A 24,907-nucleotide genomic window follows, 5' to 3' on the forward strand; every position below is an offset into this window, starting at 1 on the left:
CATTGCGCTGTCATAATCATCGCAACGGTGATCATGACATACTGCCCCCCTTTCGGAAGGTTAAGCCGCGGGTTTAGTGGGGTAAGCAGTGTGGAATGCACGAACCAGGTCAGGTGCCTTGATGTGGTGGGCAGTGACCCATTCAGGGTGTGGGAAGTGTTTCCACTTCACGAGGTAGTGAAGGGAGCCCCGCTGCTTGCGAGAGTCGAACACCTCTTTAACTTCAAAGTGTTGCTGTCCGTCTATCATCACTGGGGGGGTGGGGCGTGCGTGGGTGCCACCGGGAGGGATTACTTGCCAGCTTTAGTAGGCTGCAATGAAATACTGGGTGCAGCCTCTTTAAATTGTGTGGCAGGTCCAGGCGTACCGTGACTGGGTTAACTATTTGTGTCACCCGGAGTGGCCCAATATACTTGGGGCCCAGTTTCTTTGAGGGTTGCGGTGATTTTATGAATTTGGTAGAGAGATATACCGTATCTCCTACCTGGAATGTTGGTTGCTGTCACCGGTGCTTGTCTGCTTGTGCTTTGTAGGCTGTTTGTGCTTCTTTAAGCGCGTCTGTGATGACCGGCCAGGAGTCTGCGATCCTCTTGCCCCAATCACATGCGGCCGTTGTTGGGGACGGGGGTTGTGGCAGTTCCGGGATGGGGACGAACTCGCGACCTGACACTACCTCGAATGGGGTTTTCCCCGTGCTTGTGTGTATTGCGTTGTTGTAGGCGACCTCTGCAAACGGGAGTAGGTCGACTCAGTCGTCTTGGTGATAGTTGATGTAGGAGCGGAGGAATTGTTCCAGCGTGGCATTAAGGATCTCTGTGGCGCCGTCCGTCTGGGGATGCCAGGCTGTTGATAGGGCTTGCTGGGTACCGATCAGTTTTAAAAAAGCCCACCAAAATCTCGAGGTGAATTGTGTGCCCCTATCGGTCACCAAGCGGGAGGGGCATCCGTGTAATCTGTACACGTGTACTAGGAACAGTTTTGCCAGCTGTTGGGCTGACGGGATTGATGCGCAGGGGATGAAATGCGCCTGTTTAGAAAAATAGTCTTTTACCACCCAAATGGTTGTTTTCTTTTGGCTGGGCGATAAGTCGACTATGAAGTCCATGGAGATTTCCTCCCAAGGGCGGGAGGGCTCCGCTACGGGTTGCAGCAGTCCCTGGGGTTTGCTCGTCGGTCGTTTGGCCATCGCGCACACTGGGCAGGATGCCACGTATGCCTTGACGTCCCTTCTCAGTGAGGGCCACCAGAATTGCCTCTGAGTCAGGTGCAGGGTCTTTAAGAAGCCAAAATGTCCTGCCTGCTTGCTGTCATGCGATTTGTTGAGCGGGGTTTTGTCATCCGCGGTCATGAGCAGGAATGTGCGCTGTGCGTGCTCTGCTTTGCCGGCTAGACAAATCCACCCATGAAGGGAGGTTGGGTCGTCCCTGTAGAGTGCCCATTGGAGCACCTCTCGGTTGAGGCCCCTTTTGAACATATCAATCAGGGTGGCCTCTGACCATTCGGTGATTTTCCCCGCGAGGACTTTGAATTCCAGGGCGTAGTCGGCCACCGTTCTTTTGCCCTGCCGTAGCGCTATAAGTGTGCACTTTGCCCTTTCCTTCACCAGTGGGTCCTCAAAGTATTGTTTTAGTTCAGCGAGGAAGGCTTGAAAGTTAGTTAAGGCTGAGGCTCCGGATTCGTACAGCTGGACGTACCAGTCTGCAGCCCTATCTTGAAGTCTGGTGGCCACCACTAAGATTTTGACGGCTTCTGAACTAAAGTAATGTCCGTATTGGGCTATGTAGTCCCTCACGTTGGTTAGAAAAAATGACAATTTCGTGGGGTTCCCGTCGAAGTTCACGGTGAAGTCTTTTGCAAACCTTGCATACTGCGGGTCCCCCCCCCCCCCGTGGGTGTTGAAGAATGGCTCCCACTGGTGTGGAGGCGTGGGCCCTTGCGGTGAAGGCTCGAGCTTGGCCCCTCCCGCTCGGGGTTGTGGCTGGGGTGGGTACCTGTGCCGCCTCAGTCTTGTACCGCCCGTTGACTATCAGGGACTGGAGCATGTATTCCAGGTCACGTACCCGGGCTTCTAGGGCCGTGACCCTGTCGAGCGTGTCCTGGTCAGCTGGCGGTGGCGCTGCCAGGTGTTGTCCGGTTGGCGTTTCGGGGTAGGGGAGCTCCCAGCTGGGGTAGGGCGGTCCCGTCCGGTATCCTGCTCTGTCGGCCCAGTCTAGGAGTCGTTGATCCGCGACCTCGTCCTCCATCGGGATTCCCTCGTCTGGGCTGGGGCTCCAGGTCTGGAACTGGGGTGCGGTGTGGGCAGGAAGGGTGTCCGTGGCTCCTGTGGAGTGCGTTGTCTCCGGCCGTCGTCGGGTCTCCTCTGCCGCTTGCGGGCCGTCCCTCACGCTTCGGGTGCGGGTTGCTGGCTCCATCGCTGTTCCCGGTTCCGATTCTCGCCGTTTGTTTCCTCCCGCGGAAAGTTTTTGTCCGGTGGGGCTTGGCGAGGTGGGTTTGGTGACTCTCAGCTTTATGTCAGGCTCTGCCTGCTACCCAATAAAACACAGATGCTAATTTGGGGTTTAGGTTCTGATTTTATTTGGGCATAGAATGCATGCCTTATGTAAAAAGCTGAGAGTGGAGCGTGCTGGAACGGGATTTAAATAGCCCACGCCGGTCAGCGCTCCACCCCTCCTTACCCTGGGTGTGCCCCGAGCCCCGAGTGTCCTGTTGCCAGTGGGTGAGGGGTCGCAGAGCCCCTCTGGTGCCCCGGGCGTTTCCTTAATCGTTTCCCCCGGCCGGTGATGAGTTTAAGCGGGGCGATGATGTCCGTGCTTCTTTTGACAATTCGGGCGTGCCTCGTGGTCGGGCGTTGTCAATTTCATTCTTTGCAACATTGTATCTTTCCTATCTGCTTTCTGGCTGGAGTCGTTACTTTGTCGCCGGTGTCTGTTGCTCTCTTTTGTTAATCAGTTGCTTATCCCTTAATCCCTCAGCACCCCTTTCCTTATATTGTTATGTGAGTCATTGCGCTGTCATAATCATCGCAACAGTGATCATGACACTGTGTCATTATGGCTGAGCAGGAAGCTGATGAAATAGGAGGAAACTGATGAAATAAGATGATGAAATGTGTAATATGGTTGCATGGTGTAATGAGATGATGCAATGTATGATTCTATTGGACAATAGATTGTATAAGAGTATACTATGGTCTGTGTATTCTCTCTCTTCACCTCTCTTCACCTTTCACCTGGATGCTGTTATTTTCTCTCATTGAACTGCGTTGTGGAAACCATCTGTATGCTGCTTAGCAGAAGACTTCTATACAAAGCTGTATGTATGTAAATAGACTCTTAACACTGGCTAATGCGTCTGAGTCATTTCTACTATTGGCCCTAGTATACTTCGCAGGCTGCGCGAATGGAAGTTGCTGAAAGACCAGTACACCTCCTCGCCAGCAATCAACACCCAGATATGCAAAAATCAACACTAGGATTAACACCAGATGAACCATCAAACAGCTCAATACACCCTAATCAAGGAACTATTAATTCAGTCAATCAACCAAGCAGCAAACAACGGCCCAATCAAAGAATTCCCAAGGAGAGAACAACACCCCCACCAACACAAGCAGGGCAAACCACGGTATGTCAACTGAGAGCAAGGCCCTCTCCCTGTTTGCACTGAAGATGTTGCCTAGTCTGGCAATGAAACGTCTGCAAGAAAACAAGGCTCAGAGAGCACCAAAGACTCCAAAGAATAATTCCTTCAGATATGTCAGCCGCAAGAAAACCACAATGGAGGTGGTAGGCTCGCTGCTTACCTCAGATGGAGAAATTTTAACAGATAACCAAGAAAAAGCAGAGAAACCTAACTCCCGTTTTAATAACAATAATAATTTATTAAATTTATATGCCGCCCAGCTCCCAGTGACTCTGGGCAACTGGTAAATCTAATAAATGTATTAACATAAATCTTTAAATTTCTTAATTTAAAGTAAATTAAATGTAAACTATTTAAATTAAATTCATTGATTTAATATTAATATTATAAATGTATTCATATAAATCTTATAAATTTAATAAATTTATTAAGAAATAAATTTTGCACCACATTTCATCAACGTTACTTCTTTTTCTGTGGTCAGCTCCAGTCGGTGCTGACAGGGGAGAGATCCAGCTCACATTTCTCACTTGTGGGGTGCCTCAGGGCTCAACATTCTCACCCCTTTGGTTTAATATCTATGTGAAACTGCTGTTAGTTTTATCTGTTAGTTTGGGGTCTGGTATCGTCAGTAAAGGTAGTCCTCAAATTACAACAATTGGGACCAGAATTTCCATCACTAAGTGATGCTGTCATAAAGTGAGACACCACGTGATCACATCGCTTAGCGACCACAACCCCAGCAGTCCCAGTTGCCACTGTTAACCAAGAACTGTGGGTCAGGCGAGTACCCACCCCAAACCAAGCCGTTCCTGGCCTAGTCCCTCCCAGGCCCGAGCCTCGGGAAGGTGAGGGACTGCCTCCAATTCCTCCCACCTGCCTCTCCCCCATATCTTCCCTTCTGGCCGCCCTGCACTCACTCGGCTCTGGGGATGCTTGCCGCGCCCTAGGAAGCCACAGCTGCCCCTGCCCAGTTCCAGCCGCCCTCACCACCTGCACTCTGCCTCCCCAGCCGACCTTCGCCATCTTCTTGCTCCCAATGCTGACAAGGCGTGCCCAGCCAGGCTGCTGGGCCAGGTGGGGCTTTGGCTGTGAAAGAAAAAAAGCCAGAAGCCCCACCCTACCCAGGCATGCGGCACAAAGGGGTGTCTTGGTTCATGGCTGGTATGGGGCTGCTTTTGGCTTTTTTCCCCTCAGCCAAAGCCTGTCTGGTCCAGTGGCCTGGCCGGGCGGGCCTCATCAACAGCGGGAGCAAGATGGCAGCAAAGGTCAGTTAAGGCACTGGAGCACAGGGTGGCAAAAGGGCACAGGTAGGGGGAGACAGACAAGTGGGAGGAGTTGCAGCACCCTGCAGTGTAAGTGCAGGTGGCTGCCAAGCGCCCAAATTTTGTTCATATGACCGCAGCAGGGCTGCAACAGCCATAACTTCGGGCACCTGCTGTCTTTTCCAGCACGTTTGAACAATCGCTAAACAAATGGTTGTAAGTCAAGGACTACCTGTATGCTGCTGATATGCAATTATGCATCGCAACCCAGGGCTACCCGAGAGAAGCTGTCAGCATCTTGCCCCAGGGTCTGACAGTGAGAAACAGACTCAGGCTCAGCCCTCACAGATGGGCCACGGGCATTTGGGCCCTTCCCACCAAGGAACTTTCCACCTTTGCTTCTGGATGAGGTAGCACTTCCCCATTCAATACTGGTGCACAACCTTGGGGGGTTTCTTCTACTCATACCTCCTGCTCAAAGAGCAAATGGCAGCTATGGCCAAGAGGCTTTTGCAGAGATTCACCCTGTGCACCAGTTGCACCCACTGCTGGATTGGGAGGCCCTCCACGTAATCACTCATGCCCTAATCACAAGTTGCCTACTGCAATACACTCCATATGGGGCTGCCCTTGAAGACCATTTAGAAGCTACAATTGGTCCAGAAGGCATATTTGTTTGAGGATTTTTTTTTCCAGAGACACACGGTTTGTGTATTTTTCTTTTTAAGTATTATCAATGCTGTAAGCTGCCTAGAATCTCATGCAAGTGGGCAGCCCCTAAATCTTATAAATAAATCCAGAAGAATGATGGATTGAGTAGCCCAGATTGGGAATGAACACCACAGGAGAGGATTCTGTTCAGCAAAGATGCCGTAAAGGCACCTCTAGCTAAGTCAAATGCCTTCAGATCTGATGAAATACACCCTAGAATGCTGAAGGAACTGGCAGACGACCTGTTGGGGCCTCAGTCAATCATCTTTCAGGAGTCCTGGAGGTACCAGAGGACTGGAGAACAGTAAATGTGGTCTTTCTCTTCAGGGAAAAAAAAGAGTAACCCTACAGTAATATAGATTCCTCAAAAGTGCTAGAGCTAGTAATGAAACAGAGTATTTGTAAGCATTTTGAAGATAAGCCTGTGATTACTAATAGCCAATACGGCTTTGTTGAAAATAAGTTAGGGGAGACAAACATCATCACTAGGGCAAATGGTAGATAAAGGGAAGTTATTTTATTTTATTTATCATATTTTTATCACCTCCCATCTCCCTCATATGAGGGACTCTGGGTGGTTCACAATAAAACAGTTTAAAATTCAGTAAAATCATAAATAATATCATTAAATCTCAGATATGCAGATGATACCACTTTGATGGCTGAAAGCGAAAAAGAACTGAGGAGCCTTATGATGAAGGTGAAAGAAGAAAGTGCAAAAGCTGGTTTGCAGCTAAACCTCAAAAAAACCAAGATTAAGGCAACCAGCTTGATTGATAACTGGCAAATAGAGGGAGAAAACGTAGAAGCAGTGAAAGACTTTGTATTTCTAGGTGCGAAGATTACTGCAGATGCTGACTGCAGTCAGGAAATCAGAAGACATTTAATTCTTGGGAGGAGAGCAATGACAAATCTCAATAAAATAGTTAAGAGCGGAGACATCACACTGAAAACAAAGGTCGGCATAGTTAAAGCAATGGTGTTCCCAGTAGTAACATATGGCTGCGAGAGCTGGACCATAAGGAAGGCTGAGAGAAGGAAGACAGATGCTTTGGAACTGTGGTGTTGGAGGAAAATTCTGAGAGTGCCTTGGACTGCAAGAAGATCAAACCAGTCCATCCTCCGGGAAATAAAGCCAGACTGCTCACTTGAGGGAATGATATTAAAGGCAAAACTGAAATACTTTGGCCACATAGAGAAGGCAGGACACCCTGGAGAAGATGCTGATGCTAGGGAGAGTGGAGGGCAAAAGGAAGAGGGGCCGACCAAGGGCAAGGTGGATGGATGATATTCTAGAGGTGACGGACTCATCCCTGGGGGAGCTGGGGGTGTTGACGACCGACAGGAAATTCTGGCGTGGGCTGGTCCATGAAGTCACGAAGAGTCGGAAGCGACTTAACGAATAAACAACAATATTGTTAATCCATAAACATCAATATCAATAAATAAATATAAAATGTAACGAGATCCAAGTAATGGCAGATCTAATACCACCCAAAGGGGAACAAGACCGGCCTCGATAGGACTAGGGAGCCAACCAACCCCAAGAGTGGCTCTTCCTCTCCCCACTCCAGGCATGGTGGCAAAACCAGGTCTTCAATCGTTTCCTGAAGTCCAAAAGAGAGGAGGCTAGCCTCACTTCCGGGGGAAGGGTGTTCCAAAGGGCGGGAGCTGCTGCAGAGAAGGCCCACCTCCTGGACCCCACCAGATGGAGTTCTCTTGCAGACGGGGTCCACAGCATGCCCTCTCTGCATGAGCGGGTGGGACTCATTGATGTAACGGGAATGCAATCTTTGTTGATTTCAGCACACCTTTTGACGAGGTTCTACAGGACACTCTCTTTAACAAGCCATTAAAGTGTGGTTTGGATAGCACTACATCAAGGTTGGTCCACAACTGGCTGGGTCACTCAGAGAATCTGGATTAATGGCTCTACGTTGAATTGAGAGCAGTAACAAGTGGGGTTCTGCAGACATTAGTCTTGGGGGCAGTATTATTCAACATTTTCGTTAATTATCTTGATGATGATCGGTGATGGGCTGCTTATCTGATTTCCAAATGAAATGATGCAAAATTGGAAGATGTAGCCAATACCCAGGATGACAGAACCAGATTACAGTCTCTGTACGGGTTGGAAACTTGACAGAGAAGAACAAGATGTAATTTAATAGGGAGAAATCTAAGATATTCTATCTAAGATACTCAGGTGACCATTGTTACATGAGCTGCATTGGTTGCCGGTGTGCTTCCGGGTGCAATTCAAGGTGCTGGTTGTCACCTTTAAAGCCCTTTGTGGCTTGGGACCGGGTTACCTAAGGGACCATCTTCTCCCAGTTGTTTCTACTCGTCCAATTCAATCTAGCAGGTTGGGTATGTTACAGGTCCCGTCAGCCAGGGAGTGTCGGTTGGCGGGAACTAGAAGGTGTGCTTTCTCTTCCATAGCGCCTGCACTCTGGAACATTCTCCCTCCAGAAATTAGGATGTCCCCAACCCTGTTGGCCTTTCATAAGGCCACGAAGACCTGGCTTTGTGCCCGGGCCTGGGGCCTCGAGCATGTGGATGGTCCCGCCTCTTGGCTGTATTAACATCCATACACTGCTTACTTGGCAGCCATGTATATTTATTTTGTATTTATTTTATATTTTAATTGTTTTAATTGTAATTGTTTTAACTGTTTTATAGTTTTATTGTTGGAAGCCGCCCAGAATCACTTGCTGAGATGGGCGCCTATATAAATCAAATAAATAAATAAGCAAGCAAGCTATTTAGGGAGGGAAAAAAACAGACACGTAACAAGATGGGGGATTTGTGGCTTAGAAACACTGCATCTTAGGTGTGGTCATTGACAACAAGCTGAACATGAGTCAGCAGTATGAGACAACTGCTAGAAGGGCTTACTTCTGGACTGCATTAGAAGAAGCATTACATCAAAGACACATGAAGTCCTTATTCCCCTCCACTCAACACTGATGAGGCCACACCTGGAATAACGTGTATCATTTTGGGCATCCCACTTCCAGAAAGGTATTACAGGGTAAAGAGGGTTCAGTCAAGGGTGACAAAGATAACAGACTTGAGGAGATGCTGAAGGATGTTCAGTCTGAAGAAGCCTTAGGAGAGACATAATAGTCATGTTCAGGTACAAAAAAAGGAGTTATAAGGAAGATGGTCATTAAATATTTTCCATGCACATAGAAACTAGGGCTGGAAACAGGATTTTTAAATTGCAGCTCTCTGGATTTCATTTAAATATAAGGAAAAACTTTCTGCTGGGAAGATTTGCTTCACAGTGGAAAAATTTACCTACAGGGGCTATGTCTTTGAGTTTTAAGGCTAGACAGCAATCTCTCATGGATGGTTTAAATGGTTTTCCTGCACACTGCACAGTTAAAGTAGATAATTTTTGTGTTCCCTTCCAACACTACTGTTCTACAATTCTGAGACCTCCAAGATATCTCTGATTACAACTTTTTCAAAGAACTGTAAGAACATGGCTCTTGGGAATACTGACACCATAAGTGATACCATGCCCTTTCTAAATGGTGGTGCAGCTGATTGATTATATCTGTATTAATTTTTTAAATCTTTTTAAAAATCTTATTTATTAACACACATAAGTAAAGCTACTCATATGGAGTGGCAAGTGAGTTGTAATAAGTAAGCAAATGAAGGATAGGTTATACTGTATACACATTTATACTTATTTTCTTTACAGAATTTATATGGCTGCCTACCTCTAGGCAGCTCACAACGAACAATAAAAGCAAAGATAAAAACAAAAATACCTTTCCCCTCAGATGCCAGTCCAAACAGCCTCCAGCTCAACCCCCATCCTAGCCCAATGCTTCGGGAAGAGCCAGGTCTTCACGGCCTTCCAGAAGGCTAAAAGGGTAGGAATCCCTCAGATCTCAGGTGGGAGGCTGTCCCAAAGGGCAGGGGCAGCCACCGAGAAGTGCACCTCCAAGGTGCGCTTCTGGGAACCAGGTAACAATATTTAAGGGAGGGGACCTGGAATATGCACGCCCTGTTTAAGCTAGTAAAATGGGCAGATATCCTCAGGGAGAAGTGGCCCCACAAATACCCTGGCCCTGTGCCATGGAGGGCTTTAAAGGTGATAACCAGTATCTTGAATTGCACCTAGAAGCAACTGGGAGCCAGTGCAGCTCACACAGCAGTGGGGTTACTTGGGTGAATGCTATTCGTGTTATGAATTTGGGGCCAGCTGCAGTTTCTGGATGGTCTTCAAAGGCAGCCCATGTAGAGCACATGGCAGTAATCAAAACAGGACGTAATTAAACCATGAGTGACTGACATATACAGACAAAACTTCCGTAATTTTAGATATTTACTTTAGTCTTCATAGCCTGATCCACTCCTAAGACGTGGGTGGTATATAATATACATGGAATATACATGGAATATATTATTTACATGGAATATATTATTTCATGTATACATGGAATATATTATTTCATTCAAGATCAGGTTGGCTGCTACCCTGTTAAAACTTCTGGAAAGCCGTAAAACCTTGCTGTTCCAAAAATCACCGGGTGTGGAATTGTTAGGAACGGAGAGGCCTCCTGCTACAGTATGTGTTTGACGTTGACAACCAGAATGTGTCTGGAGAAGAACAACCAAGATGGTAAGTGCCCTGGATGGAAAAATTTATGAGGGACAACTGGAGCCATGGGGTACGTTTAGCCTGGACAAGGCAAGACTATGGAGATACACGATAGCTGTCTTCAAGCATCTGAAGGACTATCAAAGACAGCACAGAAATGTTCAGAAGATAGGACACAAAACAAGCTATAAATTATAAGGAAATTTTCTTTAATTGAATATCAGGATTCAATTAGGGTTTACCATAAAGTAAAAGCTGGTAATCAGAACAAATTGCATCAGGAGGCAGTGACATTCCTCTACTGGAGGTGTTTACAAGCAGGATGACCATCTTTCAGGAATACTGTAGTAAAGGATTCCTGCAGTGCACAGCTGGTTGGACTAGAACATCTCCAAGATCCCTTCCAACCCTGACATTCTATGGTTCTATGAGATTTGAAGTTCCCATTGCTAATACCTATTTTGTCTCTGTTTCTTCTAAATCACTGCTGAGTCTTCAAATTTATCACTCATTACAGGCAAGACAACTAGTTTTTCTCCTCCAGCTCTGCATCAATCCCCTTTCAGCATGTCTCCACCCAGTGGGGAAAACATCCGATCAAGGCAGAGTAAGAGGCTAGTTCTTCTGCTCTTCTCGCATCCCATTTGGCACCTCTCAAGTTAAAAAAGCGGGAAATGAGCCTATGGAAAGGCTTCAAGGGAGAACCTGTCCCTGACACGAAGGCGGCAGACCCTGCCATGACTGTGCAATTAACCAGGTTCTGTTGACACAGAGGACTGACGCTTCCTAGCTGCTCAGCAACCTCTGACACTACGGACACGGCCTCAGCAGAAATTCCCACACAATCACCACTAGGCTCTAGAACAGGCATGTCCTACCTACGGCCCACAGGCCACACGCAGCCCTGAACAGCTAGTAATGTGGCCCCGAGGATGAAGCACACAAAGAGAAAAATTGCAATTAAAATTTTTGACAAGCACCTTGAGAACTCACTGAGAATTGCAACCACTTTCATCAAACCAGACACTGATCCGTTAGTTTCACAAAAACAAGGTCAAATATCCCACTAGTTTTATGCTGCCTTCTTTTTCTAAATTTTGTAATAAAAAATATAAAAAAATAAATGAAGTTTTATTACTTATACACATTAACTATATTATATATTTTATGTGTGGCCCAAGACAATTCCTCTTCACTCAATGTGGCCCAGGGAAGCCAAAAGGTTGGACACCCATGCTCTAGGACAAAACTCAGCTTAAGGTTCTCAGACAGACAATATGGCACGATAAGGAAAGAATCTTTCTGGAGTACTACAAAAAGCAACCAAAACAGGTGATTGCCCTCTGTTGATGCAAATACATTCTTTTTTTTTTTTTCATAACCACTGCGGTTATGAAAAGCACACCTTTCTCCCACCCTTTCTGCCCTGTGCTTCTCAGCCTTGAACCTGGATGAGTTGACGTAACCAACATCTCTGCAAAGAAGGCTTCACAACTCCCACCCCATCACGTTTACTGTCATCAGCAAAAAGAGAGAAACTGCCAGATAAGCAACAAAGTGAAGTTCAACATCCCTCATTGTTTTCCAGATCCTGCAAAAGCGGAGCTGCTCCATCTTAAAAGTAAAGACACATTTCAGGGTAGTCTTTAAATGGCTTGGGACACCCCCTCCCACACACATACAGACCCCTTTCTCCCTAAAATGGAACAATGGAGGATCACTTTCCTCCCCTGCCCTGGAAACCTGGTGTGACTGGTCTGAAAGGAACCGAGGAAACAAGGTGCTGTTGGAGAGAAACTTGAAAGAAAAAAGTAACAATTGAAGGTGGACAGTGACAAGGAATGGGGTACATCTGGCCTCCAGTTACTCCAAAAATACACCTTCAATCACATCTCCTACTGGTCACCTGACTTTGCTCCAAAGTAATGGCTGACAAAGCATGACGGATTTAAGACACTTTGAAGCTGTCCTTGAATGGTGTAGATTAAGGGCATAAATGCCACACACGCAAGTACAACTGAGGGCATCTTAAAGCTTTATTTATTTATTTATTTATTTTGCTTCATTTGTTTATTTCTTAAAGATTTAGTTAGTTAGTTTATATATCGCCCAACTCCCAACAGCTCTTTGAGGTTTCATTCATGAACTTGGGATAACAGCAAGGAGAAAAGCAGGTTTTTCAGAGTGTGTTTGCTGTTAAGTGCAACTGAGGACAGGCTCTTAGAACAATCTTCAACCTCATTAAAAAAGCTCCTGCCACCTTTTCAAGCCGGGTCTGCTAGTCAGTGCTAATGGGAGATATTGTGGCTGTTTACCTTGAAGCGACTGGTGAAAAGCTCCATCTGCGATGCAGTCTCCCCGCTGCAATATAACCCTTGCAGAGCAAGCAGGCACTTGAGTCGGACCTCCCCCTGCTGCAAGACAGAGCCCATGTAAGAGAACTGCAAAGGACTATAGCCAAAACTAAATAATGTGCCTAAAAGCTGCAAATAGTGAGAAACGCCAAGCCTTCCCCTTTGTACTGAATTTATTTTTGCCAGTTCTGAGTCAGGTAACCCAACCATGATCAGGTTCAGAGAATGGCAAGAGCAACAAAAAAGGTCAGAGACGAGAAACTGTCCCATCAAGAGAGAGACCTCAAGAGATATTTAACCCTCAAGAAGTGAAGACTGAGACACGATGACCTAAACGGCCCCATCGTAAGTTGTTCTTTATCACTACACAATGCACGACACAGAGTAACAGCCCCATGTTACTGCATGACCTATTCGGGCCCAGCAAAAGGGAGAATACAAGCTCCTTAATGGGCAGAAGGCAGTAGGCAGCCCTCCACCAGCAGCACTGTAATTCGGATTCCTGCATTCAGTTCTATAAGGGATTGAACTCAGAGACACGGGGGCACTTTCCAATTTTATGACTGTATGAACTCCTAGGTTCAAGAACTCATCTCTGTTTGAACTTACTTAGGTAAGCCTTTCTTCTGTTAATCATCACAATCAATATATAAAACAGGGGCATTAGCATAGTATTGTTGTAACAATCCAAATACATGAACCAATATACTGTACACTAAACAGACCCACAGAACTAGAAAAGCCTTTACAGGCCATCAAGCCTGGTTTTCTGCTTAGTGCAGAAATTCAAATTAAAACATCTCAGACAAATGGATACCTAGCCTTTCCCTGAACACATCCAGTATTAAGATCCCAAATCCTGGTGAACAGAATTGTTTTCTTCTGAGTACCAACCGGAAGGAGGTCACCCTTACCATGTGGGACATACTATTCTATAAGAAAGAGACAGCAACCGAAAAGACGGATTTCCAAGATCGCACCCCTTTAGCTTCTGGACATTAAGACTCAAGGAGATCTGAACAAGCAGAATAAAGTTGCTTTCCTTCCTGTGAGTTACAATTTCTATTTCTGTTGAAGCAACCTAAAATTGCATTTTCCTTTTTTTTTTTTTTTGCAGCCATGTTGCACTACTGGCTCAGTCTACCATCAATTACTATTCCAAGGTATTTTTCCCAAGTACCATTACAAAACTCATCCTCTACCTGTATATTTCATTTTTGTTCCCAAGTGAAAAATTCTGTACTCGTTTGTTAAATTTGTTTACTTTCAGACCTCTTGCTCTAACATATTAAGATCTGAATCTTGCTTCTGTTCTTTAGAGTATTACCCATCTCAGTTTTGGGTCATCTGCATATCTGATAAGTGTTCCCTCCCTTCATCTAAATTGTTAACAAAAACAAAGAAGAGTGGCAGACCCAAGACTGATCCTTGTGGAAACCTAATTAATACTTATTTTCTGAAGAATTTACAAACAGTCTTTGAGCATGATTTTCAAGTCGGTAAGGTATTGTGGCAGTAAACAGTACCCCCACACATGCTTGTGACCTACATTCACTACCAAACCTATGCAATTCCCCCCTTACCCCCCAACAATACATGTGAACTGCTTAAAGTGCCCTTGCAAGAAAACGTTTAAAGCAAGCTGAAGTGACCCTAAATGACGACAGGGGGAAGAATCTGTGGCCCAGTAAACCAAATTGTTTACATTAACTGACCACATCTGAGATAATATAGCTGACATGCCAACCTAATACGAAGGGATAAACAACGTCACCCAGATGGGTTTATCAAAAACATTCCAACATCATGTTGTAATTTACACTGTGTCTGCCTCTGCAATGTAGTAGGCCAAGGGTATATAAGCTACAGTTCTGCCTCTGCTAAAGGCTGCCCAACAAGCTGTCAATGCCTTGCTGGGAACCCAGCACACTGTTTCATCATTTGTATGCTAATAAAATTATGCTGTATCTTCAGAGTGATCTGGTTGCTTTAGGTGAACCAGGTTTTGGCCACAACATTGCCATGGTATTTTGCCATACTTAACTGGCTTGTTAATAAGCAGATACATCTGTCAAGCTTAATTAGGGTTAATGTTGGCCAAGCTTTTTGTGGCTCCATCCATTACATTAGCATTCTGGTAACCCAGAAAACTAGTTTATTGGGTACCCAGACTGACTGTTGGGTAAAAACAACAACAGTGCTACACTTCCCCTTCCTGCATCAGCCTGTTATTACAACTAGTTTTTGGGAGCACCACTTCTCTGAATATGCAAAAGGGCATAGCTGCTAATGTGGAAGAACTGCACAGATCTATGGGTAAGAGGGGCAAGGAGGAGTAACTGCTGCATAGGGCTTCTGTTGCAAATCCAAGAATGTCTTCCTATCAATTTAAAGAGACCGTTCATGCCCACTATGACACATCCACTGTATTGAATTAGCACCACCACCTTAGTAGATGACAGCAGCCTAGCTGTGCAGAGCACCTGAAAAAGGTCTTTCACAACATGTACAAAGAGCACATACAAAACACCTTTTCAAATCATTAAAGCAGCCATGTCTTTTGCAAAGCAGAGATGGCTGGGAAGAAGTGCAAGCCTTGCAAAAGATCTGACTGCTTTAGCACTTCAAAAACAAGTGCTATGGACATGCTCCCGTATATTTGTTATAAAGCATCTTGTTCAAACGTTTTGCATAGCTGTACTCAAACAAGCACACTCATAATCTTGGAAACAAGAACTAGGTAACGATAATGCCTTTAGTATCTCGCAGAAACTTTAAATTCCCAAATGCCCTATGCATATTTTTCTGTAAGTGCCCAGGTGACCCACCTTGTCATGCAGAGTCCAGCCAATGTACTTGAGGTAACCATCAGTTAGGAAGGAGGCAGTGTAATGTTGTATCCACTGACCCATCTCCTCAATGCAAATGGCACGGATTTCAGGTATGAGGTCCCTTAGCAAGCAAACAACAATGACAGCAATCAGACTCCAGATTCTGAACCTACTCCATTCACACACGCCCTAATATCACTCACCGGTAACGATGAACAAAGACTCCCTTGAAGAGAGCATTCATCAAGGTCTCTAGCTCTTCTTGCTTCTCCTGGAACTAAAAACACATGGACTGGTGGCAGAGGGATCCAGCTGTCAATGGTTCTCTTACTTATAATTATTAGAAAGGTTTAAAGCAGACAAAATAATTTATGGTTTTGAACACTGTAAGATTGAGCTTGAAAAAGCACTGTATATAAATGATGAACAAGTAATTGTTAAAATGTATAAACTTTTACTGAAATTTGAAACAGAAGATCAAGTGGGCTAAAAATTTTGGTTATACTATACAGATGGAACAATAGGAAAATATGTGGCTGAAAAGATTGAAATTTACATTATGTTATCATCTTAAAGAGAATTTTTATAAAATGATGTACCATTGGTATATCACCAAAGAAATTATCTAAAATGTATAAAGGCACTCCCAAATTTATTTTGGGACTGATAGACAAACAGTTGGAAAAAAGTCAAGGAACTTTATTTTTGTATATGATAAGCCCAGCAAGATTATTATATGCACAAAAATGGAAAGATTCAGCACTACCCACAATGGAGGAATGGCTGGTGAAGATGATGGAACTTGCTGAGATGGCTAAATTGACTTCTTTTAACTTGACCTTTTTGATCAGAGAAAAGACAGTATCTACATTTATTGCTGACTGGAAACCCCTTATGGACTTTTTGCGTGGATCAGAAAAAAAATGATCTTATGATTTATGGTTTTGATTAGACAGAATAGATTATAGAAAAAAGAGAGTTATGTTGTAACCACAGAGTAAGAGGTAAAATTGTAATAACTGCTATAAAGAAAATTGGAAGGTACTTATATTTTTTTCTTTTGTTTTTTTTCTTTCCTGCACTTTTAGCTTTCTCTTTATTCCTCTTTTTCTTACTCTATATTAGTTTGTATCAGTTTTTTATCTTCCTTTCAAAATATATTTAATAAAAATTATATATTAAAAAAGGAACTAAGAACACATACAGAAGGCTTATGCCCCCAGCACATAACTCTTCACTAAAAAGGTGCAGGAGGGGATGGGGAATGCTTCAGTGAAGAGAGATGAGCTTTGTTCCTTCAGCCTGCCAAAGGGTTTCCCCTCCCCTCCGTGAACAGCGGGGAAAACCTTGGTGGGGCTGCAAGAGCAAAGCGAAAATCTTCAGAAGCAGAGATCTTCAGGATCTAAGCTTCGTTCCTGCAGCTCCATGAACGGTCCCCCTCCCCTTTGTCCACCCCTCTCCCCGCTTGCACCCTTCCTTGCCGGCTTCCCCATTGACTTTCTGGGGAAGCCGGCATCATGGGGCGTTTGGCAACCAGTCGTAAATGGAAGCTGGTTGCCAAGTGCCTGAAATGCAGTCATGTGATCGCAAGGGGGGGGCGCAGTGTTTCACAATGGCTGTGCTTTACAGGCCATAAAGCACACTTTCCAAGGCTGTCCTTGTTTTGAACTGTCATTAAGTGACCATTTGTTAAGTGAGGACTAACTATACACTTGCTGGGTAGACTGTTCCACCAACTCTGTATTCGTTTAACGATGACACAGTCCAGCCCACATTTAATTTGTTCATTCATTCGTTCGCTCCTTCAATTTATATAGCTGTCCATCTCAAACCAGTGACTCTGGGTGGCTAACAATCATAAAAAACAGTAAAACTATTAAAACAATACCAAAAAAAATAAATATAAATAGCAGCCCAGAAACATTAAAATCTGCCAGTGTCAGCACAACCAGAAAACAGGACCCTTCGCACACTCAGGACCCCAGGCCTGGGCACATAGCCAGGTCTTCAAGGCCTTCCGAAAGCCAAAAGGGTCAGGGCCATTCTAATCTCAGGAGGGAGGATGTTCCAGAGGGCAGGCTCCACGGCAGGAAAGGGCACATCTCCTGGTCCCCACCAGCCAGCATCCCTTGGCTGACAGGACCCAGAGCACGCCCATCCTGCCTGACCAAATTGGACGGGTAGAGACAACTGGGAAAAGGTGGTCCCTCAGGTAACCCGATCCCAAACCATGAAGGTCTTTAAAGGTGACAACCAGCACCTTGAAATGTACCCGGCAACACACTGGCAACCGATGTAGCCCACAAAGCAGTACTGTTACATCTGCTGAATAGCCAACACTATTTACAACCTGGGCAGCTGCATTCTGCACCAGCTGAAGCTTCCGAATGCTCTTCAAGAGCAGCCCCGTGTAGAGCGCATTGCAGTAGTCCAAACAGGAGGTCACAAGGGCTTGAGTGACAGTGAGTAAAGGCTCCCGATCCAGGAATGGGAGCAACTGGCGCACAACCCGAAGGTGTGAAAAAGCCCTCTTAGCCACGGCTGCCACCTGCTCCTCCAGCAGGAGCTGTGAGTCCAAGAGGACCCCCAGATTGCACACTGCGTCTGTCTGGGGCAGTGCCACCCCGTCCAGGACCAAAGATGAGAAAACCTTGGTACTGGAAGGCCCAAACACCCAAAGCCACTCAGTCTTGCTTGGGTGTTTGGGCCTTCCAGTACCAAGCCCACTGCACCCCATCCAGGCCCCTACAGCCTTCAGGCACTGAGATAGGACATCCACGGCATCACTGACAGCTCAGGGCAGAGATATGAAGTTGGGTATCATCGGCGTACTGATGATACCTCACCCCAAACTGTCGGATCACCTCAACCAGCGGGCTCATGTAGATGTTAAATAAGAGGGGAGAGAGCACTAAGCCCTGTCACACCCCACAAAGTAGGGGGCACGGGCTGGACCTCTCCCCCCATCAACACTGACTGGAATCAACCTAGGAGAAAGGAGGAGAACCAGCACAACACTGTGCTGCCACCCCCAACTCCCCAAGCTGGTCCAGAAGGATACCATAATCTATGATATTGAAGAGCAGAGAGGTCAAGAGCAAGGGCAGATGCACTGCCCCCATCCCGCTCCCACCAGGCCATCCAAGAGTGTGACCAATGCCATCTCAGTCCCATATCCTGGCCTGAATCCTGACTGAAAGAGGTCCAGATAATCTGCTTCATCCAGAGCCCTTCGAAGCTGCCCTGCAACCACTTTCTCAACAAACCCTAAAAAGGGGAGGTTGGAGACTAGACAAAAGTCTCCAGACTACCTTTCCGGCTGTCTTCAAGGAGGCACTGGTACACCCCCTCATCAAGAAGCCATCCCTGGACCCTACTATACTGGGCAATTTTCACCCTGTGTCTCCCACCTTCCCATTTTGGGAAAGGTGGTTGAGAAAGTGGTTGCATTGCAGCTCCAGAGGATTCTGGAAGGAACATATTACCTGGACCCCTTTCAGTCAGGTTTCAGGCCAAGATACGGGACAGAGACTGCATTGGTTGCACTTACGTATGATCTCTGGCGAGAGCGGGATGGAGGGAGTGCATCCATCCTGGCTCTTCTTGACCTCTCAGCAGCTTTCGATACCATCAAACATGGTATCTTTTTGGGGCGACTCGGGGAGTTGGGGGTGGGTAGTGTAGTCTTATGCTGGTTCACTGCCTTCTTCCAGGGCCGGTTCCAATCAGTGGTGATAGATGAGAGATCTGACCCTCGGCCCCTCTTGTGCGGGGTCCCACAGGGCTCGGTTCCCTCCCCTCTCCTATTCAACACCTACATGAAACTACTGGGTGAGATCATCCGTCACCACAGGATGAGGTATCACCAACATGCGGATGCTACTCAGTTATATATCTCCATCCCGGGTGAAGTAAGTGATGCAGTGGCTGCCCTCTCTCAGTGCCTGGGGGCTGTGGGGGTCTGGATGAGGAACAACAGGCTTCAACTGAACCCTAGTAAGATGAAGTGGCTGTAGGTTGACAGCTCCTCTGTATCCAGGAAGTTATCATCTTTAGTTCTGGATGGGGTTGCACTGCCCCCTTCAGACCCAATGCGTAGCTTGAGGATCCTTCTGGACTCACGACTCCTGCTTAAAGAGCAGGTGGCAGTCATGGCCAGGAGGGCCTTTGCACAACTCTGTGTTGTGCATGTTACGCCCTTTCCTGGATTGAGAGGCCCTCTGAACAGTCACTCATGCCCTGGTCATCTCCCACATAGACTACTGCAATGCGCTCTACATGGGGCTACCCTCGAAGAGTATCCGGAACCTTCAACTGGTCCAGAATGCAGCTGCACGAGCAGTTATTGGTGCCCCAAGATTGGCACATGTAACACCACTGCTGCGTGAGCTGCACTGGGTACCAGTTTGCTTCCGGGTCCAATTCAGTGTTGGTTATGACCTTTAAAGCCCTACATGGCACAGGACCAGGTTACCTGAGGGACCATCTCATCCCCTTAACATCAACCCGTCCCACCCAGTCATGTAGAGAGAGCATGCTACGGATCCCATCTGCAAGAGAACTCCATCTGGCGGGGTCCAGGAGGTGGGCCTTCTCTGCAGTGGCACCCGCCCTCTGGAACATTCTGCCCCTGGAGGTGAGGCAGGCCCCTTCACTCCCGGCCTTCCGGAAGAACTTGAAAACCTGGTTCTGCCACCTCGCCTGGCGTGGGAAGGGCATCAGTTCTTCTTGGGGGTGGCTAGAACCATAGAACTCTCCCCAATGAGTAAGATCTTCACCACTTGGATTTTATATCTATTTTATCTTTATTTATTGGTTTGTTACATTGTAATTTATATGCTTTTAATTTTTGATTTTATTGTAAACCACCCAGTCTCCCTTTTGGGAGAGCTGGGCAATAATAGAAATTTGAAAAATAAAATAAATAAATAAATGGGAGCAGTCTTCAATTACCTGAAAACCTGTCATTCAAGACAAGTGTGTACTCTCCCTTTCCCAAGACGGTAGGATCCAAACAGTAGGTTAAATAAGTTTCAAGTTAGACATCAGGAAGAGCTTCCTGACTACGCAAACTGTCAGCCAGTGGAAAAGACTGCCGCGTGACACGGCGAGTTCTCCTTTGCTAGAGATCTTCAAACATAGGTGCCGCTTTACGGTTCTCCGTCAGAAACACTCTAGTGCATGCTGTACTGAGAAGGTGATTAGACTCAGTGGTCTTTGAGGTCCCTTTTCACTTTATGATTCTGTGACTGCACAAGATGCAGCCAAAAGTTGTCTTTATCAGCCTCCCTGCCAGATACTCACCTCCTTATGCTGCTCCAGCAGCCCCTCCAGCTTCCCTGGGGCCCAGCAGCCTGGTCCCTTGGCCCGCTCAGTCTCATATTGTCGCCGAGCACTGTCTTTTTGCAAGCTTACACTCAACGCCACGTACACCAAGGCCGTCATCAGCTTCATAGCTAGAACAGGAGAAAGGGCCACCCAGCACACCATTCCCTATCACCCAGGGAAGCCACAGTTGCCTCTCCTTTAGCCCGAAGAGCGTCCTACCTGCCAGGGTGCTGGTGTGACGGAAGGCACGCACTTGAGAATCAGACATGCCAGTCAGCAAGGCAATAAGACTGTCCATCAAATACTCATCATAAACAACATTATGCTGGGCACGGCGCACAAGCACCGCTATAAACTCACAGAATCCAGCACGGAAACGCCGCCATGCAGGAGTGGTCAGTAACAGTGGGTACTCTGCTGAATCCTGGGGGGTGGGGGGTGAGGGGTGGGTGGAGAGAAAGATCCACCCAAGTTAGCTAGGGTGCCTCTGCCGCCCACGGTCTATGGAGAATGAGACTCCCTCCCTCTTTCCCGTCTTCCTAGCCCTCCCCTCGGCCCCCAGGTTCTCACCTCGTGGAAGGATTCAGTCAGACGTTTGATGATCTCTGAGTTCTGGAGACTGTGAAGCATCTCCAGAGTCACCACGCCTGCCGGACAGAAACAATTGACGGGGCCAATCCATCCTCCTCCCACGAATAGTTAACGAGCTAAAGACGTTCGCCCCGGAAACCGGAGAACCCGTCGGCCAGGGTCCCCCGTCGGCCAGAGTCCCCCAAGGCCTCCTCCGCTCCGCCCGGACCAGAAACGGGGGGCCCGGCCCGGCCGGCCCCCGCCACCCACCTCTGCAGCCGCAGGAGCGCACGATAAAGTTCACCAGCTCCAGGAAGCCCGAGGCTCGGTCCTTCTGGTAGCCCTCCAGCCAGTCGTCCACCAGGGGCTGCGGCGTCGGGCGAGAAGGGGGGAGGCCGGGGGGGGGAAAGAGAAGAGAAGGAAGGCTCGAGGCGGGGACGCCCGGGGCTCGCGCCGGCGGTGGAGAGGGCGCTCGGACCCGCCCCTCGCCGGAACTCAGGGCCCGCGGCGGCCCGGAGGGAAGGGGCCCCCGGCGGAGGCCGCGGTTCCCCCCGTCGAGGGAGGAGAGGCGCCGAGCACGTGGCGGGGGCAGGGCGCGGCCGCCGCCGCCGTCTCACCTCCAGGGCGCTCTTGCCCGCCGTCACCGCTTCGAAGAGGCCTGGGCCGCCGCGGGATCCGGCCTCGCCCGCCGCTCGCGGCCTCGCCCGCTTCGGCACCTGCGCCAGGCGGTTAGCACAGCCGCGGTCATGCCCGGGTCATCATCGCCGCCGCCCTCGCCCTCCCACCCGCCTGCCTACCGGGCAGCTGTGGCGCCGGGCCTGCCGCTTGGCGCGCCGGCCGACCGCCGCCTCCGCCTCGAAGTCGCTGCCCGCGTCCCACGCCGCAGCTCGCCCCGGCTCGCCCGACGCCGCCTCGCTCCCGGGAGAGGAGGACGAGGACGCGGCGGCAGCGGCGGCCGGGAGGCGAGGGGCAGGCCGGCGCCTCAGCCCCATCGACGGCAGACCCATGGCGGCGGCAGCGGGGGGCGAGCGCGAACCCGCCAGGCCGGCTCACGTGACCCGAAGCGCGCGATGCGGGCGCCGCCTGCCCGGCACGCGAGCTCTCCCGCTTTGCGCACGCGCCGCCTGGGGTGAGACCGGGAGGTGGGGGTGGGGGCGGCGGCGGCGGCCGCGGCGGCGGCGGCCTTCGCTGCTGCCCAGGGCGGGGCTGCCCGGAGGGTCCGGCATTCCTGCGGGCGGGAGTGGCTGCGACCCTGGAGCTGGGTTGGGGGCGCTGGGGGCAGCTTTGCCTGCTTGCCGAGCCCGGCCGAAAAGCCTGTTCCTGCGTCCGGGCGGGTCAGCCCTTTTCCGGAACCAGACAGCTCTGCTCTGCCCCCCCCCCCCGCCCTTTCCTTTGGGAGATCGCACCGTTAGTGCTTCTGCTTCCCCCACTCCCTTTTATGTCTCTTGCCCTACCCAAACGTTATACTTGTGTACTTTTGACACACACGCAGAGCGCTTTGGCTCGTTTCCTTCAATAAATAAATGAACAAGTATAATGTTTCCAACTCATTTGTTTAATTGGGTTCTTTTTATCTAGTTTTAGAATTATTACTGGACGTTCAAAAGAGTTCACAAACCTTAATGTACCACTATACCTGCTTCACTATGTATGATGCACTATGTAACCTTGTGGAGATTTCCTTGTCAAATGCACTTAAGTTTGTTTGTGATCCCTTTGTCTTTAGGCCTTGTCTTTATGGTTCCTTGTTGCATCATACACTTCAACTAATGTTGTATGCTGCAATCCAGGTTTATCCAGCACCCATTGATTCCTAACCATATTCCTCTTTGTTTTGCCACGCATAGCTTACGTACTCACTGTAGCACGGAAGCCAGTAGAGAGCGCCACACGCAATGGTATGGTTCTGTGCCTGAATACCCAGTATGGGGAAAAAAATGGAGAGAACTTGAAATCCTGACACAGGAAGATGTACATGTCATCGGCATCACTAGAACTTGGCAGACTGACACACGTGACCAGAAGAGAGCCTTGGAAGGCTACATGTGTCAAAATGAAAAGACTCAACAGTAAGAGGTACTCTATCCACGTGGAAAGCATTCACTTGCACAATAATTCACAGATGGAAAAATGGAAATCCTGTTGAGTGTTTGGGAAGCAATAAAAGTGGTATCATTGTGGGAGTTTATTAAGAGATACAAATGAGGCCTTTCTGTGTCAGCTGACCAAACTTTAAAAGAGGCTTGTAGTAGTCACAATGGGAAATCCCAACTATCCCAAAATCAGCTGGAGGTTTCTTAAGAGTCACACTAAATTTGTCAGAAAGTGGAAGAAAGAATGGAATGTGGGATCCTGCCACCCTGGACATAACCCTCACCAACCAGGAGGTGACTGGAACATTCACTTCTTCAGAAATTACCTTCTCCTTGCCTAGTGCCCATGTAATGGTCAGCTTTGTTGTTTATTCGTTCATTCACTTCCGACTATTTATTTATCAAATTTTATCGCCGCCCATCCCCCTCACAAAGGAGGGACTCTGGGTGGTTTACAACAAAAGATGGAGGAAATGAGATATTTACTTAGTACAGGTAGTCCTAAAGTTATGACCACTTGTTCAGTGACTGTTCAAACTAACGATGGCACTGAAAGCGGGGGGGACTTACAACTGATCCTTAAAGTTGTGGTCATTGCAGCATCCCGCAGTCACATGATCGCCATTTGTGACCTTCCCTGCCGGTTTCCCACAAGCAAAGTCAATAGGGAAGCTGGCAGGAGGTCTCAAGTCGCTCCTGCTCCTGCCACTTTTTCTCCTGAGGTGCCCCCGGGCAGCATGGGGATCTTGTAGTCTGTAGTCTCTGCCCATCTTTACTCCATAGCACCCACCCACACTCTGTAGTGCCCTCCCCTGGTGCCCACCCACCTACCTGCACTCCGTAGCACCTGTTTGCAGCACCTGCCCGCCTGTACTCCATAGCGCCCGCTGGCCTGGGACGTGGTTTCAGCACTTCTTCCCATGTGGTCATGTGAGATACTTGCTTAACAACCCACGGGGTCCTCACTGAACGACGGCAATGGGGACTGCCGGGATTGCCATTGCTAAGTTATGCCATCACGTGATGTTGCACTTTACGACCGCATTGCTTAGCGATAGAAATTCTGGTCCCAGTTGCCATTGTAACCTGAGGACTGTAAGGACCTTACAGGCCATAAGAATAAACCATGGGAGAGGTTGCTTGCAGAACACTAATGAAAAAGATTTGTCAGCAATAATTGAACAGGATCAGTTGCTTTTTGAATTGAGTAGATCCTTCTTGAGTCTACTTCTACAGAAGTTAATTCCTCTGATAAAAGCTTGTTTGTGGCTCTCCCCACCACAAGGGATGAGAATGGTGAGCGGACTAGAGAGGGAGAGCGATGGATCTGGAACGCGGTCAGATAAGGGCCACGTAGGTTTCAACAAGCATGCAAAGACTGCCCAGGTTCAGGGGGGAGAGGTGGCAGGATAGTGGGACCAGCTCATTCTCCCTTGGCAGGGCTGCCTCCCTCTGGGTAGCCAGGAGCAGGCATGAAAGTCTTTCCAACACT

General features: G+C 48.0%; 1 protein-coding gene across 1 annotated transcript in view; it reads right to left on the bottom strand.

Moving 5' to 3' along the window:
- The window catches only part of STAG3 (STAG3 cohesin complex component), a 94,650-nt gene extending 72,278 nt beyond the window's left edge, over positions 1–22,372 (bottom strand). Inside the window, exons 1-9 of the mRNA XM_063296765.1 lie at positions 22,120–22,372; positions 21,940–22,038; positions 21,593–21,689; positions 21,323–21,399; positions 20,972–21,176; positions 20,729–20,880; positions 15,628–15,701; positions 15,422–15,545; positions 12,555–12,653 (exon numbers count right to left, since the gene is read on the bottom strand). Coding sequence (XP_063152835.1) covers positions 12,555–12,653; positions 15,422–15,545; positions 15,628–15,701; positions 20,729–20,880; positions 20,972–21,176; positions 21,323–21,399; positions 21,593–21,689; positions 21,940–22,038; positions 22,120–22,329 — 1,137 coding nt within the window. The 5' untranslated portion in view covers positions 22,330–22,372. The remainder of the gene's footprint in view (positions 1–12,554; positions 12,654–15,421; positions 15,546–15,627; positions 15,702–20,728; positions 20,881–20,971; positions 21,177–21,322; positions 21,400–21,592; positions 21,690–21,939; positions 22,039–22,119) is intronic.
- Between the last annotated feature and the right edge of the window lie 2,535 nt (positions 22,373–24,907).

The sequence above is a fragment of the Candoia aspera genome, chromosome 3, assembly GCF_035149785.1.
Source record: "Candoia aspera isolate rCanAsp1 chromosome 3, rCanAsp1.hap2, whole genome shotgun sequence".
NCBI classification, from domain to species: Eukaryota; Metazoa; Chordata; class Lepidosauria; order Squamata; family Boidae; genus Candoia; species Candoia aspera.